Consider the following 15,420-nt stretch of genomic DNA (forward strand, 5'->3'; position numbering starts at 1 on the left):
ACAGTGTCCCAAGGGAAGTGGCTGCTGAGAGCAGAGATGATACCTGGAGACCTAGGCTCATGGACTGACCAGTAATTGATTATGACCTTTGACAAGGCATTTCACCTCCATCCTGGTGAAGAAAGTGTATTAGTCAGGGGGGACCTGGCCGGCTCCGTTGGTGGAGCATATGACTCTTGATCTCAGGGTCATGAGTTTGAGCCCCACTTTGGGTGTAGCAATGACTTAAACAAACAAACAAACAAACTTTTTTTTAAAGTATATTAGTCAGGAGCCTTTGGGCTGCACATGACAGAAGCCCAACTCAAACCACTGTAAGCAAAAATAATTCCTTGGTCCACACAACTAGGAAGTCGAGGGGTAGGTATGCCTCAGGTTTGTTTGGATCTAGGCGCGCACAGTGTCTTTGGGATGCCCTTGCTCTGTTTTCTTTGTGCTGATTTCATAATTCCATCAAAGGTGGCCACCAGACAGTAGGCCTACATCTCCCAGTCCTGCAAACTCCAATTTAAAAATAGAGAAATAAAAAGTATCTCTTTTGTAATAATCCAGGGAAAGTCCCAAAGCTGATTAATAGCATTGGGTCCACTTGGTCAAGTGCCCATCCCTGACCCACTCACTATGACCAGGGGTATGGACTCTTTCAGCTAGGAAGTAGGGTCAGCCTCCACTCCACATGGACAGAATGGTAGACAAGGTAGATCCCATAGGAAAACCAGGGTGCTTTCACCAGAACTCAGGGGCATGGATGCCGAGCAGGGAGAAACACGGGTGTCTCCTCCACACGGCATGATCATCATCCTTATTTGATGCATGAAGACGGTAAATCCCAGGGAGGTCATGTGGCTAATCTTGGAGCAGGGATTTGAACTTGGCCTGCTAAGTCCTGGGCCCTGACCTGGACTTCCCAGGGTCATCGACTGCTTAGCTTTGAGTGTTGTCCTCTCCACACATCCCTCACCCCCTCGTCCGGCCGGACAAGGAATTTGGTCTGTTTCCATGTGATGTGAGCTCTTCATCCTCCGCTGAGATAATATACAAGAGGACAGTCTTCACTATTCACTTTCAAAGGACAAGAAGGGGGACAATGTTGGTAGTATTGTTACCATCTGAACCCAGCATAGCTCACACTCTCAGTGGCCCACAGCATTTTGATTCTTGCACATGGGTCCAGCGAGCATTACTAAAGCGTCCCCAAGCCCCAGACACTGCCCAGGGTGCTGCGTTACAGAGATGGCCAAAATAAGGTCCCTGTCCTCAAAGCTCCCCATCAGGCCTCCGGCTGTCACCTTGTCTCATCTTCCCAGGGAGACTGTGGCCCTAGAGCGCACAGTACAGCTGCCAGGCCAAGGGCAGGCTTTTGTAAACACTTGCAAACCCAGCACCTGGAGACAAGCCCCGCAAGTTCCCATTTCCTGCCCTCGGGCTTTCCACGGGAGGGTGGGAGTCAAGGGGCCCCTCTAGTAGGTAACACAAGGAGATCCCGAAGCCTTCCACCTGTGGCCATTCCTCCCCACATGCTTTTGAGCATTTCCAAGGCCCAGAGCTGCAGACTGAGACTCGGGCCAGGCCAGCAGGGTGTGCACTGCCAGCAGCCACTCCCACCCACTGCCCCTCTCCTCCCCGCGCTTCCCCGAGGCCGGCCCCCTGCCCACCCCCCGTGCTGTGTCTGTTGCAGCCGACAAGGCCATCTCCATGCAGCAGGGGCTGTGCTACCGGTCGGTGGGGCCTGGCACCTGCGCCCTGCCTTTGGCCCAGAGCATCACCAAGCAGATCTGCTGCTGCAGCCGGGTGGGCAAAGCTTGGGGCAGCCAGTGTGAGAGATGCCCCGTGCCCGGCACAGGTAAGCCTCCGTCCCAGCACAGCTCTGGCCCCCAAGGGGCTTCCTCCAAGCCAGACCCTTAGTCTTCCCTCCTTCTTGCTCAATTCCTCACCCCAACCTGGGTCCCTCCTCCCTCACTGCCGCAATTGCTCGTCCCCCTGAACCGAGGAAAGGGAGGGCCCTGGGTTCCCTCGGGAACTGTGCCTCTCAGCTTGCCCTTTGACCCTTGACTTTGCAGAGGCCTTCGGGGAGATCTGCCCCGCTGGCCAGGGCTACACCTACTCGAGCTCACATGTCCGCCTGGCCATGAGGAAGGCAGAGGAGGAGGAACTGGCCAGGCCCTCCAGGGAGCACCCACGGAAGAGCTACGGGACCGCGCCCGCGGGGAGGCAGCAGCTTCGGGCTGTCACTGACACCTGGCTGGAGGCCAAGACCGTCCCTGACAAGGGTATCTGGGTGTTCCCCTGCTCCCCCGCAACCCTGCAAGAGCCTCTGGGTATTTATCCCCGAGGACACCTGGCCTCCCAGTTCTGGAGCATTCGGAGAGGGGGTTTAGAGCAGTAGCACCCGGTCCCAGGAACCTCCTCGCCTGGCGTGCTGGGAAGGCCTCCCCCGCTTCCCCTCACGTGTGGGATCCGAGAGGCCTGCACCCCGAGTGTCGCCGGTGGAAGCGGGAGAGGTCGGCGGCAGCCCCAGCCCCAGCTGATCAGGCCTTTCTGTGCCCAGCCCTGCTGCTTCTGGGCTAGTGCTGGCTGCAAGGCCTGAGAGCTGGCGGGGAGATCCTGGGGAGCCTGAGGCTGTAGATCCCCTCCCTGGCCTTAGAGTCGGGGCATCAACTCCAGCTCAATGACCAGGGGCCCAGGAGGCTTGGGCCAGAAAGACAAGGTCCTGGCGGGGCCCCCCAAAAAACCATACTGAAAGCTCACCCAGGTTCCGGTAGCCCACAGTGCAGGAGGCCAAGGACATCCTAAGACCAGGAGAGCTCTGTGATGGCCAAAATTGCCCCGGGAACCTGGAACAGACAGGGAAGTCAGGACAGAGCCCCAGTCCTCAAGGGAGCTGGAGCCTGGCCAGGCCAGGAGCAGCTCCTCTCTTTCTAGAATGGTTCCCGGGGCTATAGCTCAGGGCAGGGGGCGGAGGCTTTGCTGGGAGGCTTGAGAGGGAGGAGGTGGCAGAGCAAAGAGGAGGGTTACATCTAGGACTGATGGGTGGACTGGCCCGGGAAGGGGTGGGACTTATCCCTGAGGCCTTAGAGGAAAGCTGGAGATTTCCTCTCACCAGGGAAGCCACCTTGTAGGCCCTCCAGACCTGGCATTTGGGGATCTTTGGTGGCCAGTCCGGGCAGGGCGGGAAGGGCAGAAGCAGGTAAAAAGATTCTGCACTCTCTCCACGGCTGACCTCTGGGGGCAGAGTTCAGGACGTCAGAGAACCAACCCTGGCCATGGGTGGAGGGGAGAAGGCAGCCAGGCTCCTCCCTGAGTTCATGCTCTCGCCTTTCCTTCCTAGGAGACTCTCAGGCTGGCCAGGTGAGTGTATCCTCCGAGCAGGGGCTGGACAAGCATGGCAGGGAGTGGGAGAGGGTCCCCGCTGATGCTGCAGGGCAGTGTCTCCTGAAAGAGGAAAGGGAGACAGATGGATTATGTGCGGGGATGCTGGAGTAGACGGGTCCATCCAAAGACCTGGGTTTACCCTAAGGGAAGTAAGACCAGCTCTTGTACAAATGTTCTCTCAGGGGTCCCATTCGGAAAGGAGGTAAGAACACTTCCCGTTCATCCCAGCTCTGCAGATACGGTCTAGATAGAACTGGTTCCAGATTAATTCTGGATTCGGCACTTTTGGAGTGTGACTTGCTTACACCTCAAGATCTCCTGTGGGGGTGGCTTGCGGGGACGTGGAAACAGCTGTGAATGGCCTCAAAGCACTCCACGCCCTTTCCTGTGCCCAGGATTCCCCTGTAAAGAACCGAATGTCCTCCTAGAAAAACATTCCGGAAGAGTGAACCTGCTTCTTCCCTCACCCGTCTGCCAATCCCTACCCTGTCCCCTGCCCCTCCTACCCACAGACCTGACTGTCCCCAAAATGGTTTCTCCAGGGATCTGCTTCTCTCCCTGGGGAATCATGTGTTGTCCTCCCAGACCAGAGTCCTCCATCCGTGTCCTCACAGCCCCCAGCGTGCCCCTGACCCTCTGCCATCCTCTGCCCCTTCTCTCCTCCTGGTCACCACCACTGGCTGCGGGCTGTGGTGAGGGACACCAGGTATGGCCTAGAGTCTCAGCCTCACCACCCTTGTCCTGTGAGCCTGGGGAAGCTAGTGAACCTCGAGCTTCTATTGCTTTATCTGGGCTCATGGCATTGGGACGAGCATCAAGCATTGCTGATATGAAACTGAGGGGCACAGCGCAGACATCGGCTCCCTTAATCCTTACAACCTACTGTCCTAGGCTAGTTGAACAGATTAGTTGAGACCAGGGGCATGAAGGGCTGGCAGCCTGTCCAGCACAGAGGAAGAACTCATTGAGAGCTAGAAGGAACGAGAAAGTAAGCAAGTGAGGTGGCCGGGAAGCCTGGAGGCAGGGGTGAGTGTGGTGGGAGAAAGCATGTCACGGTGGGGGGACCAAGGAACCAACAGTGACCTTCTCCTGTGTCTGCACAGGTCACAACCAGTACTACCCAAGTACCTGCCTGGGTCCCAGGTGAGTCCCTGCCCCTAGTGGCTCCCGGAAAACAGAAGGGAGGGAAGGACACACCCCAGAGTTTGTGTCGTGGGCTGATACACGGGGCTCAGATCTGATGAGGTCGTGGATGGGTGACATGTGAGTGCTTTTCTCAGGGCGCTCTATCCACCCAAGGCACAGCAAGGTCAGTGAAAGACACCGAGCTGTTTTGCAAATATTTCCCCAGCCACAGCACCCTTTCTGCCTTTCATGGTGCCACTCATGTAAAGGAGACCAAAGCGGAATTGCAGGCTAGAGCAGGGGCCCAGCAGGTCCCCAGAGCCCTTCCCCCATGGCCTGACTTCCTCTGGGAAACGGCTCGAGCTCTGCAGACCCCAGCTTGCTGAGGGTCACTGGAGTTGGGGACAGGGCACTGCCCAGGGGCTCTGTGTCCACCAAGCTGGTTGGCTCTGAACCAGTGGCCATTTCTGTCACAAACCTGTCTCATGACCCACGAAATGGAAGCTGAGACTAGATGCGCTTGGGGACCCCTTAGAGCTCTCCGATTCTCGGCCTGCTTCTGGAACCGGGCTAAGTTGCAGCAGCCCAGGAGGCCGCAGGGCTGAGCCGCCCTAGGCTCCACACCTGGTTCTACCCTCGGAAGGCCAGGAGGAGGGAAGGGTCACCGCCCAGGTCTCTGGAGGGAAAGCTGTCCGGGGATGGGAAGGCGGGTGGCGGAAGGGCCGTGGCCCAACTGCTCTCCCCTCCTCACTCCCCTCCCCCTTGCAGGAGATGCTGTAGAAAGACCAACGCCACCCCTTCCTGGCCAGGGGATTCCAGACAACCAGGAAGAAGAGCACGTGACCACCGCCGCCGAGGGGCTGGCGGCCCTGGGCCCCTCAGGTACCTGCAGTTGCCTGGTGGGGGGCGGCCGGGCAGAGCCAGGTCCAGGGCCTCGCCCACAGAGACACGGCCTCCAGTGAACTCCCGCTCAGGTTCAGCGGCCCTGGCTTCATCTCACGGGGTGCCCTCGGGAACCCAGGAGTCCCGTCAGGAATAGCAGTCGAGCGGGGGAGGAGAAAGAGAAGGGAAGGCTTGGGGGCGCCTCTTCCTCTGGGGCTTTCTAGGAGCTTCTGGGGCCCCGCAGAGGAAGGGCAGTGCAAGGAGCCTCCGGGAGCCTGGCTCCCCCGGGCCCGTTGACCTTGAGTCCGCCAAGAGCCCTGGCAGCGGGCAGCCTCCTGCCCACAGGGATGGCCAGCTTTCTGGAAGGAAAGCAGTTCTGTTGTCAAGGTTGTTTAACTGTTTGGTGCCCGCGTTCCCCTCTCTGCCGGCCACAATGGTGAGGACGTGCAGTGTGGGGGCAATGCCTGGCAAATCCACCTTGCTCTGGAATGTGCCCTCCTCAAAGGCTCATTGTTTGGGGACTTGGTTTGAGAGGAGCCAAGCTGGTGATGCCGCAGTGGCTCCCTGTGCACGTGTGTGCTCACGTGCGTGTGCCCTCACGTGTGCCCTCGCTGGGGGCTGGCTGACTTCGCAGACCCAGCTCACCTCAGGGGAGAGGGGTAGCTTTGGATTTCTTCTGGCAAAGAGAGAGTCCATGCAGCCCAGTGGAACAGTCTAGAGAGTGCCGGGTGGAGAAGGGGGCTGGCTCTCCTGGGGCTGAACAGGGTGTCCTGCTGCCCTTTCCCAGCCCCCCTGCCACCTCACCCCCGCCCGTGCTTAGTGCACAACTCCAGGGATGGTCCTCATCCCCCTCTGCTGGGCAGGCAAGAGGTGCTGGGTTCAGGAGCTCCCTTGGGGATTCTCTGACAAGGAAAATGGGTCTGGAGACAGGAACAGGGCTGAGGAGCAGGAGGAAAAGCCCAGGCGAGGCTCAGCAGCAGCTCTCAGCTTCGTGGGGGGGACAGAATCCTCCCTCACAGTCACCACCCACAGCTTAATCCTCCTTCTCTCATGCTTTTCCCCAATCTCACCCTTCTGGGAAGATATTTAGAACCAGGCCGGGGGTCCCCACAAGGCCCCTGCGCCGATGCAAACTTGGAGCCAGGCCAGGGACAGGGTAACCTTGCAAACAAGCCCATTGAGTGAAGGCCGTGAGGCCCTTCTGTGGACCAACACAGGCCTCGTCCCCTCCCTTAGGTCTCCGGAGGTACCTGAGGGAGGTACCACCAGGGTGGGGGGCCCTGGGCGGGTGGGCTTACGTCAGAGACCTCAGGACAAACACAAGGCCGCCAGCACCTCTCACGTATTCGATCACGTGTCCAGTCAGCACACGCTAAGCGTCAGGCACTTTTCTAGTGTGGAGGACGCAGTTCGAAAAAGCTAGCCTCTATGCAGTCTCCGTGCTGAGTCCGGGCAAGTCGACAAACTTCCTGAATTCAGCATGTCTCCCCACTTTTTACCCCATAACCACCACCCAGGGCAGCCCCTGTTTGAGTTATTTCAGTGGGTGTCAAAGAGCCCCCTGTGCCTCCCCGCCCAGTCCATCGGCCTTTTGCTGCCTTTCTGAGCGAGATGGCATGGCAAGATGCATGGTCTTTCTGAGATAGCTCCGATCGTACCCCACCTTGCGTGACCCGCCTTCTCAGAGGCCTGTCTCAACTTGGCATTCAAGGCCCCGCTCAGTTGGCCCCAGCACCCTCTCCTTTCTCTCTCTGGCAGGTGTCCCTCAAACCCTACTTACCAGCTCTACCTGTCTGGGGGAAGGGGAAGGGAAGCTCTGGGGACTGTGGGTGAGAGCCATGCCCTTATTCAGGGAGAGGACAGGCTGGGGGCCTCAGCAAGGGAGGCCCCCTCCTGGGACATGGGCCAGGGGAGCCCACTGGGTCTCAGTCAGAGGGACACACTACTGTGAGCTCCGTCCTGGGACTCGGGGTCCTGGGAGGGGTGCCATGGGGTTTTACACAAGGCCATGCTAACATGGATATGGGAGGGTCCAGCCAAGAAAGGAGCGAGGCTTCTGGGGGTCCTCCGAGGCCCCTGTGCCCTGCTCTCACAGTCTCCCCGACCGACGCCACAGCCTTCGTCTGTCCTCACCCCCACCATACCCTCTGCTTTGCTCTGCCTCCCACAGGCATCGACAGATGCGCCGCCGGAGCCACCAACATCTGTGGGCCCGGCACCTGCGTGAACCTCCCAGATGGGTACAGATGCGTTTGCAGCCCCGGCTACCAGCTGCACCCCAGCCAGGCCTACTGCACGGGTATGCCCTGGGGCACTCTGGGCCCACTCGGGGGCGGGGGACAGAGTCGAGCATCCAGCAGAAGGTCCAAGCGGTGCTGTGTGGTCAATGAGTTGAAGAAGAGTACTAGCCCTGCGGAGAAAACCTACCTTAACCTTGGAGGAACAAGTCTCTGGGAGCACTGTCCGATGAGTCTCCAGGACTCTGGGAGAGTGGGAAGCCCCCCCAGGGCTCCCTGACCAGTGCCTGGAGCCATCACCTCTGAGATCAGCAACCCCGCCCCCAAGCCATCTTGCTGCCTACACAGCAGACCAAGGCCTACCCTAGTTGGAAATGTCTCCACCGATCCCCACCCCTCAAGAATTTGACACAAGAGAGAAACATCCACTGTGCCTTGAAGGAAAGGAAGTGATCAGGAGGCCACTGGGGGAGGGCGGCATGGGGCAGGAAGGAAGTGCTGGGCCACTGCCCCAGGCCCTTGGTGCCTGAGTGGGCCCTATGCGCAGACTTTGTGACCCTAGCCTTAGAGATTTTTCATCTCCCTGGCCTCCTCTCCTCCTTCATCCCCTCCCTGACCCACAGCACCATTCCCAGTCCAGCTCCTAGCATGGGCAGGTTGATGAGAGAGAGCCCAAAGAAAGGTCCCCCTGACCTCCCTCCCCATTTTCCTCTGCTCAGATGACAATGAGTGTCTGAGGGACCCCTGCGCGGGAAGAGGGCGCTGTGTCAACCGAGTGGGTTCCTACTCCTGCTTCTGCTACCCTGGCTACACGCTGGTCACCTCGGGGACCGCACAGGAATGCCAAGGTAAGCGAGCCTGCCTGCATCCCTGGGATGGGCCCAGGACCCCATGCAGAGTGTTGAGGTGGAAGAGGGTCTGGGCATTCACAGCACCCGGCTACTGCACTGCAGTGTGTGGAGCGCAGGGGCTGTGAGAACAGAGACTCAGGGCTCTGACCTGGACCTGAGTGGAAGCCGACCCCTACGCTGAGACCAGACCAGAAGGATAGGTTCAAACCTGAAAGACAGCAACACTCACCAAGGCCCCAAGGAGGTGTGGTTGGAGCTGAGAGTGTAAGGGGGTCAGGGAACAGGGCTGGAGATGAAAACTAAAAGCCTTGTCCCCGAATTCAGAGTGACTAGGAGCTACTTCCATTTTGGGTCAGGAGGGTTAAGTGTGAGGACATGAGCTGGGACTCCTGGCAGACAGGGGAGCGGGAGTGCCTTTGCAAGAGGGTTCCCCGCAGCTCAGAGAGCCTGCAAGTCTTCGTGCTTCCCTGGGGAGGCGTGGCCTCCTGCGCAGGGCCCTGGGCAAAGTGGCTTCCAGCCCAAACCCTTGAATATCCAGCACTTGCTCCGAGATACACAGCCTCGCATACGTTTTTATGACTGAGCTCACAGAGGCTATGAGGCAGCGCTTTCCAAGCAGTGCCTTATGGTGCATAACCCAGCTGGAAGCCTTCCCTGGAGGATGGCACAGCTGTCCTTGAGGCCCACATGGCTGGTTCCAACCAGAGCAGCCCAGCACTCCCTCACAGCTTCCTCCTGGAGATCAGGAAGCTGGGCGTCCTCTCATGACCACGGCCCCCAGGTCCTAATCCCCTGAAGATCTGGTCTGCAGAGACCAAAGCCGTGCAGATGCCCTGATATGGAGGAAAGGGGAGTAGAGGCAAAAACCACCTAGCTTAATCAGAGTGGGGGAATTACATATTACCTTCACTGGCACCAAGTGCTAAGCATGTGCAAGCCAGGCTCCATGTGAGCTCTGGGCTCCTGCAGTGAGTTGGGTGTGAGCACGTGGTGCGTAGGGATCCAGGTGAGGAAGCCGCTGGTTCTCCATGGAAGGTGCAGGCGGGTTCGCTGAGGGCGTGTTGGGGCTGGGGCGGGAGGGTCCTGGGCCGCATTTCATGGGCACTTCGGAATGAAGGCACTGCCTTAAGCCCTTCTTCGCATCAAGCTCATCAGCCCACCCCTGGGCGGTAGACAGCCTTACCCCATTTTATAGGTCAGTAAACCAAGGCTCAGAGTGCTGAAGTCCAAATCCTCGGGACCTCATAGCTAGCTGGGGCAGAGCTAGAAACAGAATCCAAGTCATTCTGGCCCCAAAGCGTGTTTGGCTTCCAACACGCTCCCTTCCACGCGCCAGGAAGGAAAGGGGGAAGCAGAGTCTTCCTGGGAAAGGGAACCATTTCACCAGAGAGCAGAGTGGGAATAATGATAAATCCAGTGTGACTGGAGCGTGGGGTATGAGGAGGAAAGGGCAGGGGCCGAGCCTCTCGGTGAAGCTGGGGGTGCCTGGCTGCAGTGTTTGAACACTGTCCTGCAGGCAGTGAGCAGCAGGAGAGGTCTGTAAGCAGAGGGTGGCCAGAGCACGAGCAGGCTTTCTGGATGTGACTCAGCAGCACAGCTCGGAGTGGGGGTTGTGAGGGGAGAGGCTGGGGGCAAGGGAGCTTCGCTAGGCTTTGTTGCATGGCAGATGTTGGAGGTCAGAGGCCCAGCCTGGGACACCAGGCTGGGGACAAGCAGTGGCTGCTTCAGGGAGTGGGGTCACCGGGCCAGGTTGTCTCTGCTGGGCCCAGCAGCTAGGGAGGGAGCCCCAGGTAGCTGCCCTTGCCTCTCCCAGCGGGGCTCGGCTGCCACTTGCTGGGACCTTACTCAGGATAACACCCACTTGCTAAATTCTGCCAGTCTTATAAAGCAGTATCTCATTATTTAATTATGTGTGAGATATTTCATTAACATATAATTAATTAATATAAATTATAACCATTTATGGGATTAAAATTAATATAAGTAATGGACCAATATAAATTATTTGAATATTAGATACTTTTAAAACATTTACTTTACTAATAAGTGTGAGCATCTCTTAATACATTAGGCGTTGAGTTTCCTGATCTTTCCTATTTTTTGCTCAGTTTTCCAGCGGTTGCTGGTTTTTCTTGTGGCGGCCCTGGGAGTCCCTTACACATCACAGATACTTGCCAGGATGTAGATGTTGCAAGTCTCTCATTTCGCCCCCTTCCACTAACCTTACCCACATGTCCTTTTTAAAAGAGAAATCCTTAATTTTCGTGTGTTGAAATTCACCTTTTTGCCTTATTTCTAATACTTTTGGGGCTTAGGGTTAAGAAATCCTTCCCCAACTGTAAGCTACAAAGTTATCCTTCTACACTTTTTTTTTTTAGATTTTATTTATTTATTTGACAGAGATCACAAGTAAGCAGAGAGGCAGGCAGAGAAAGAGAGGGAAGCAGGCCCCCTGCTGAGCAGAGAGCCCGATGTGGGGCTTGATCCCAAGACCCTGAAATCATGACCTGAGCCAAAGGCAGAGGCTTAACCCACTGAGCCACCCAGGCATCCTCCTTCTGCACATTCTATCACTGAAGTTAGAGTTTCACCTTTTACAGCCTGTTTGAATCCATCTGGAGTCCATCTTCCTATGGGCCCTAAACTCTGTTTTCTTCCGTTCCCCTGCCCATATTTCTCCAGAAAGCAAGTCAGTTTTCTCAGCCTCATTCCCCGTCCAGGTTCTTCATCAGCCCACACGTGGCGCTGGCTCTGAGTTCCCTTTCGTCTCCCACTGGGACCACAGCTTCTCGGAGAGGGGACTAGTTCTTTCAGAAATGGCTAGAGACTGATTAAGATGCAGGTTCTGGTGCTGTTTGGGCAGAATCTCTAGTCTCGGGCCTCGGGGAGAGGGGTTACACCTTCTGCCGGGGAGTCTGCTGGGCACCGTAGTGTTACAAAGCTCTGCTCAGATAAAAACACCGTCCATAACCACAGGGTTAGTTTCCTATCCACTCAACAAGCATTTTGGGGGGTTCTGTACTGGGGACATTAGGATAATGAGGGACATTCTGAGCACTTGGGGAGAAAAAAATCGAGTAAATGAACAATTACTATAATGGCTGGGTCCTAAGGGAACCCTGGGAAGGGGCACTGGGATTGGCGGGGAGAGGTCAACCTCTCCTAAGACATGAGCTGGAGACGGGGGTGGGGGGGGGGTGGGGGGGTGGGGGGTGGTGGGGGGGGGGGACGGACAGGAAGCCAGTCGGGGCAAGAGAGTATCACATGCCCAAGCTCAGAAGCAGGTCCTGTGTGGCTGAGGCTGGGAGGTGGGGCCAAAGTGGGAGGAGCAGACAGGGGCCAGATCATGAAAAATTTCACATGCTAGGCCTAGGAGATCAGATTTATAGGGTGGGTTTAATGCCAGAGTAGTAATAGCTAACGTTTCTTCAGTGCTTACCTTGTGCCACTCTGCTAGGCCCCCCACTTGGATTATCTCATTTAATCTGCACAAGGACCCAGAGGGGATTTTGAACCAGTGCCTGGGGGGTGGGGGCGCTAAGGTAAATCCTCCACTGACACGATGTGGGGGCAAGGAATGGGGAGTGGCCAAAGCCACCTGGAGCTGATGAGTTGAACCAGTGCTTGAAATGGGGGTAGGACTGCTGACTATCGAGGCAAAGAAAGATACCCCACGTGGGGTCATCTGAACAAGGGCTCAGTGGCCAGACTGGTGGGGATCACCTGGCTGGGGCCAGGTGGCAGAGGCCTTTCGAGCCAGGTGGAAACGGCAGGGAAACCCAGTAGGGCATAGGCAGGGGAGTGCCATGACCTGGGTCGGGCTTTTGAGCTGCTGTGGGGCACAGGGATGCTGTGGGACGATGGCATAAACCGCTTCACGGGATCCGCAGCTGCCTGAGATGCTCCTCTCTGCCTTGTAAAGCCCTAACTTTCAGAAGGCCCCTAGGAACCCCAGGAGCAGGCCTCTGGAGGATGAACGGGGGTCAGGAAGAGGATTTTATTGGCCTCAGATCATGCCATCGGACCTCAAAAGTAGCCCCTGTCTCAGGGTGAGGATACAGCTTTGAGGGTCCCCAAGGGCCCCCCAAAGTAACACCCATGGGGAGAAAGCCCTCGGGGGTTTGCAGAGGCCTGAGCCAGATCAGTCTCAGACCTGCCATGGGAGCACCCCCCACCCCCCTCGCCCCCCAACTCCCCGCCGTCATCCCCAGTCATGGCTGTAGCTGGGACGCGTTTCCCGCCAGGGCATCAGCATGGCATCCTTGTGTTCCAGAGTGATGCCCCAGGACTCCCTGCAGGGCTGGCCCAACTCACGACTTTCCTGTGTGTTCACAGACATAGACGAGTGTGAGCAGCCCGGGGTGTGCCACGGGGGACAGTGCACCAACACGGAGGGCTCGTACCACTGCCAGTGTGACCAGGGCTACATCATGGTCAGGAAGGGACACTGTCAAGGTAAGAAATGAGATAAGGGAGCACAGCCGGCCGCCCCACCACCTCTCAGTCCTTCCCCAGGTGCTGGCTGCCCCCACCCCGCCTTCCAGCTTGTCTCTGCCTCGGACCTCACGAGGCCTTCCATCCCCTCCGTGATGGCATCCCGTCTGCCCCCCAAAGCAGAGGAGCTCAAGCAACATTACACACATGAGACCCCGGGAACAGCCCTCGCCTGAGCCACACCGCTCTCCTGTATGACAGAGGAGACGCTGTTCTCTCTGGGAGGAGCTTGGGGCTGCGACTCGGGCCCACTTGCTAAACCTGGTTAGGCTGTGAGCTCCTCGGGCTTGGACCCCATCCTTAGATGACTCACGGGCAGACACCGGAGGAATGTCCCGTGTTGGATAAATGTCAGCAAATGCCGGCTGAACGAGTGAATGAGTGAGGAATGAATGTGAGAGCCCCGAACTTTGTGCCATTTTCTGGACCCTGCCAAAAGGCGGCCGTGACATTGCCATGTGGGCTCCTCCCAGGCTGGCTGGAAGCTGCTACTATCCCACCGCTCCTGGCAGCACCGCCCGCTCCTTGCCAGGCTCGGGTATCAAAGGCTTGCAGGAGGCCTGCGCTATATGCTAAGACTGGCTGAGACAGGAATGAAGCAGGGTAAGGCAAGGTTCTCTGTGTAAAGAAATCCTGCCCTTGACCCAAGTTTAGGACTAGCCACCTGCCAGCCTCCAGGTTTTACCTGGCCAGCGCTTGGCCTGGTTTCACAGGGTCCTGGAGGTGAATACCTTGCGAAGGGAGGTGTCCCCTTTCCAATGCCATTACCAGGGAAGCCAAGTCCAGAGTCCTAGAAGGTCTTAGCAAAGGGGAGAGCCAGCTGTGGGTGGAGGACAGATAGCTCTCTATTTGCACCCCCCAGGGGTCACCTTCTCCTCTCAACGCCTCCCTCTTGGTGTTCTCCTGTTAACACTTTGACCTGCCCCCGATCAAAGCCAAAATGTACTCTTTGTTCTCATGAGCATGATGGAGTCAGAAAGCCTGGCATTTTCCAGGAGAATGGGGAGTGAGGGAGTTAGGTTTTTGATGGGTGCCTTCTGTGTGCCAGGAGCTAGCTGTGTGAGGACTTACAGATTACCTATAATGATAGATTACCTCGTTTAAGCATGACAACATGACAAATTTGACATTAGACTTTATTTTTTTTTAAAAAAAGTAAAACTAAAGGAGATGAACCAAGAAAATACCAGGACATTAAAAAGATCAGATTTATACTAACCTGTCCACATTATAGGCATAGGCTCTGGCGGACACGGGCCTGGATTTGGCTCATCTTGACATCTAAAAATGCAAACCATAAACCATCTCACAAGTAAGATAATACGTACAAGACCTGTAGTGCCCAGGGGGTAGCGTTTCTATGTGAGGGCCCCATTCCTTTTCACCTGCCACACTCCAGTCCACGCCTCTGGATTGTCCAGGCCTTTCCTGCACCCCAACCGCATCCAAATTTCTCCAAGCTCTGGCCCTGGAGCACCCTGTGCTCTCACAGGAGCGGGGACGGGCCCGCTTACATTTCCCCCATGCAAAGTCTAAAGCCCTGCTTACGGAAGCACCAGGGTCTTCCCGGGGTACAGACAGGTTGGCAAGCTGGTCCCTGGCACACTTCTTTCCCTGGGTCTCCTGAGGTCTCTTCAGCAGCCTCATAACAAGAGGGTGTGAAACTTTACTCATGTGGTCTCATTCTTTGGTGAGCAAACATGCCAGCTGTGCCCCAGCCATGGGCTAGGAATATAGCGATAAGTAAGACAGTTCCTGCCCCCGACGACCAAGCCATGAGAACCTACCAAAATATACAGTAATTGTAGATTAAAATTCAAACCCTCGTCTAGTCAGAATGATCTGGCTCCTGTCCACATACAAGCAGGACTGGTGGAACAGCCTCAGGGTACCTGGTGACATTAGAATCTGTGCCCTTAACACCGGACCGTTCAGAAGTCAGAAGAATCTGCTTCATCTGGAATCTTTATCCGGTGCTTTAAGATGGGCTTGTCTGATGGCTACCATTGGCAGTCCGCTCCCACTGGGGAGAGCCTTCCCTCTCCTGTGTGCTCACAGACCTCTCCCATACAGTGATCGCCAGCGGGGGTTCTGGTCTGAGGGAGGAGGCCAGCAGTGGTGGGGCGGGGGTGGGGGGGGGCGGGACAGACTAGGTTATGCTGCATTAACAACCCCAGCCTTCATGGCTTAGAACACAGCCAGGTTTATATCCGACCAAGGCCGCGTGTCCATCACGGGTCAGCTGGGAGTCGTGCCCTACATTTCCAGACTCTAGAACTCACCAGAAGGAATAGCCAGTGTCTTGTCTCCATGGGAAAAAGGACGAGCACTCTTCAGAGGGCTCACGATTATGCTTTGGTCTGTAATTGACATACTTCTTGGCTCCTGAGGAGCACTAAGGCCCTGGTCCCACCCAACCACAAAGAGCCAGAGGGCATGAGCCCACCCTGGCCCAGCAG

General features: G+C 56.7%; 1 protein-coding gene across 1 annotated transcript in view; it reads left to right on the forward strand.

Annotated features, from left to right (window-relative positions):
- Positions 1–15,420, forward strand: part of LTBP2 (latent transforming growth factor beta binding protein 2) — a 101,712-nt gene that overhangs the window by 70,079 nt on the left and 16,213 nt on the right. The window contains exons 11-18 of the mRNA XM_046007726.1: positions 1,679–1,843; positions 2,061–2,270; positions 3,329–3,348; positions 4,476–4,515; positions 5,266–5,379; positions 7,550–7,678; positions 8,336–8,464; positions 12,803–12,922. Of these exons, the coding sequence (XP_045863682.1) occupies positions 1,679–1,843; positions 2,061–2,270; positions 3,329–3,348; positions 4,476–4,515; positions 5,266–5,379; positions 7,550–7,678; positions 8,336–8,464; positions 12,803–12,922 (927 nt within the window). The remainder of the gene's footprint in view (positions 1–1,678; positions 1,844–2,060; positions 2,271–3,328; positions 3,349–4,475; positions 4,516–5,265; positions 5,380–7,549; positions 7,679–8,335; positions 8,465–12,802; positions 12,923–15,420) is intronic.

The sequence above is a fragment of the Meles meles genome, chromosome 6 (assembly GCF_922984935.1).
Source record: "Meles meles chromosome 6, mMelMel3.1 paternal haplotype, whole genome shotgun sequence".
In the NCBI taxonomy this organism is placed as follows: Eukaryota; Metazoa; Chordata; class Mammalia; order Carnivora; family Mustelidae; genus Meles; species Meles meles.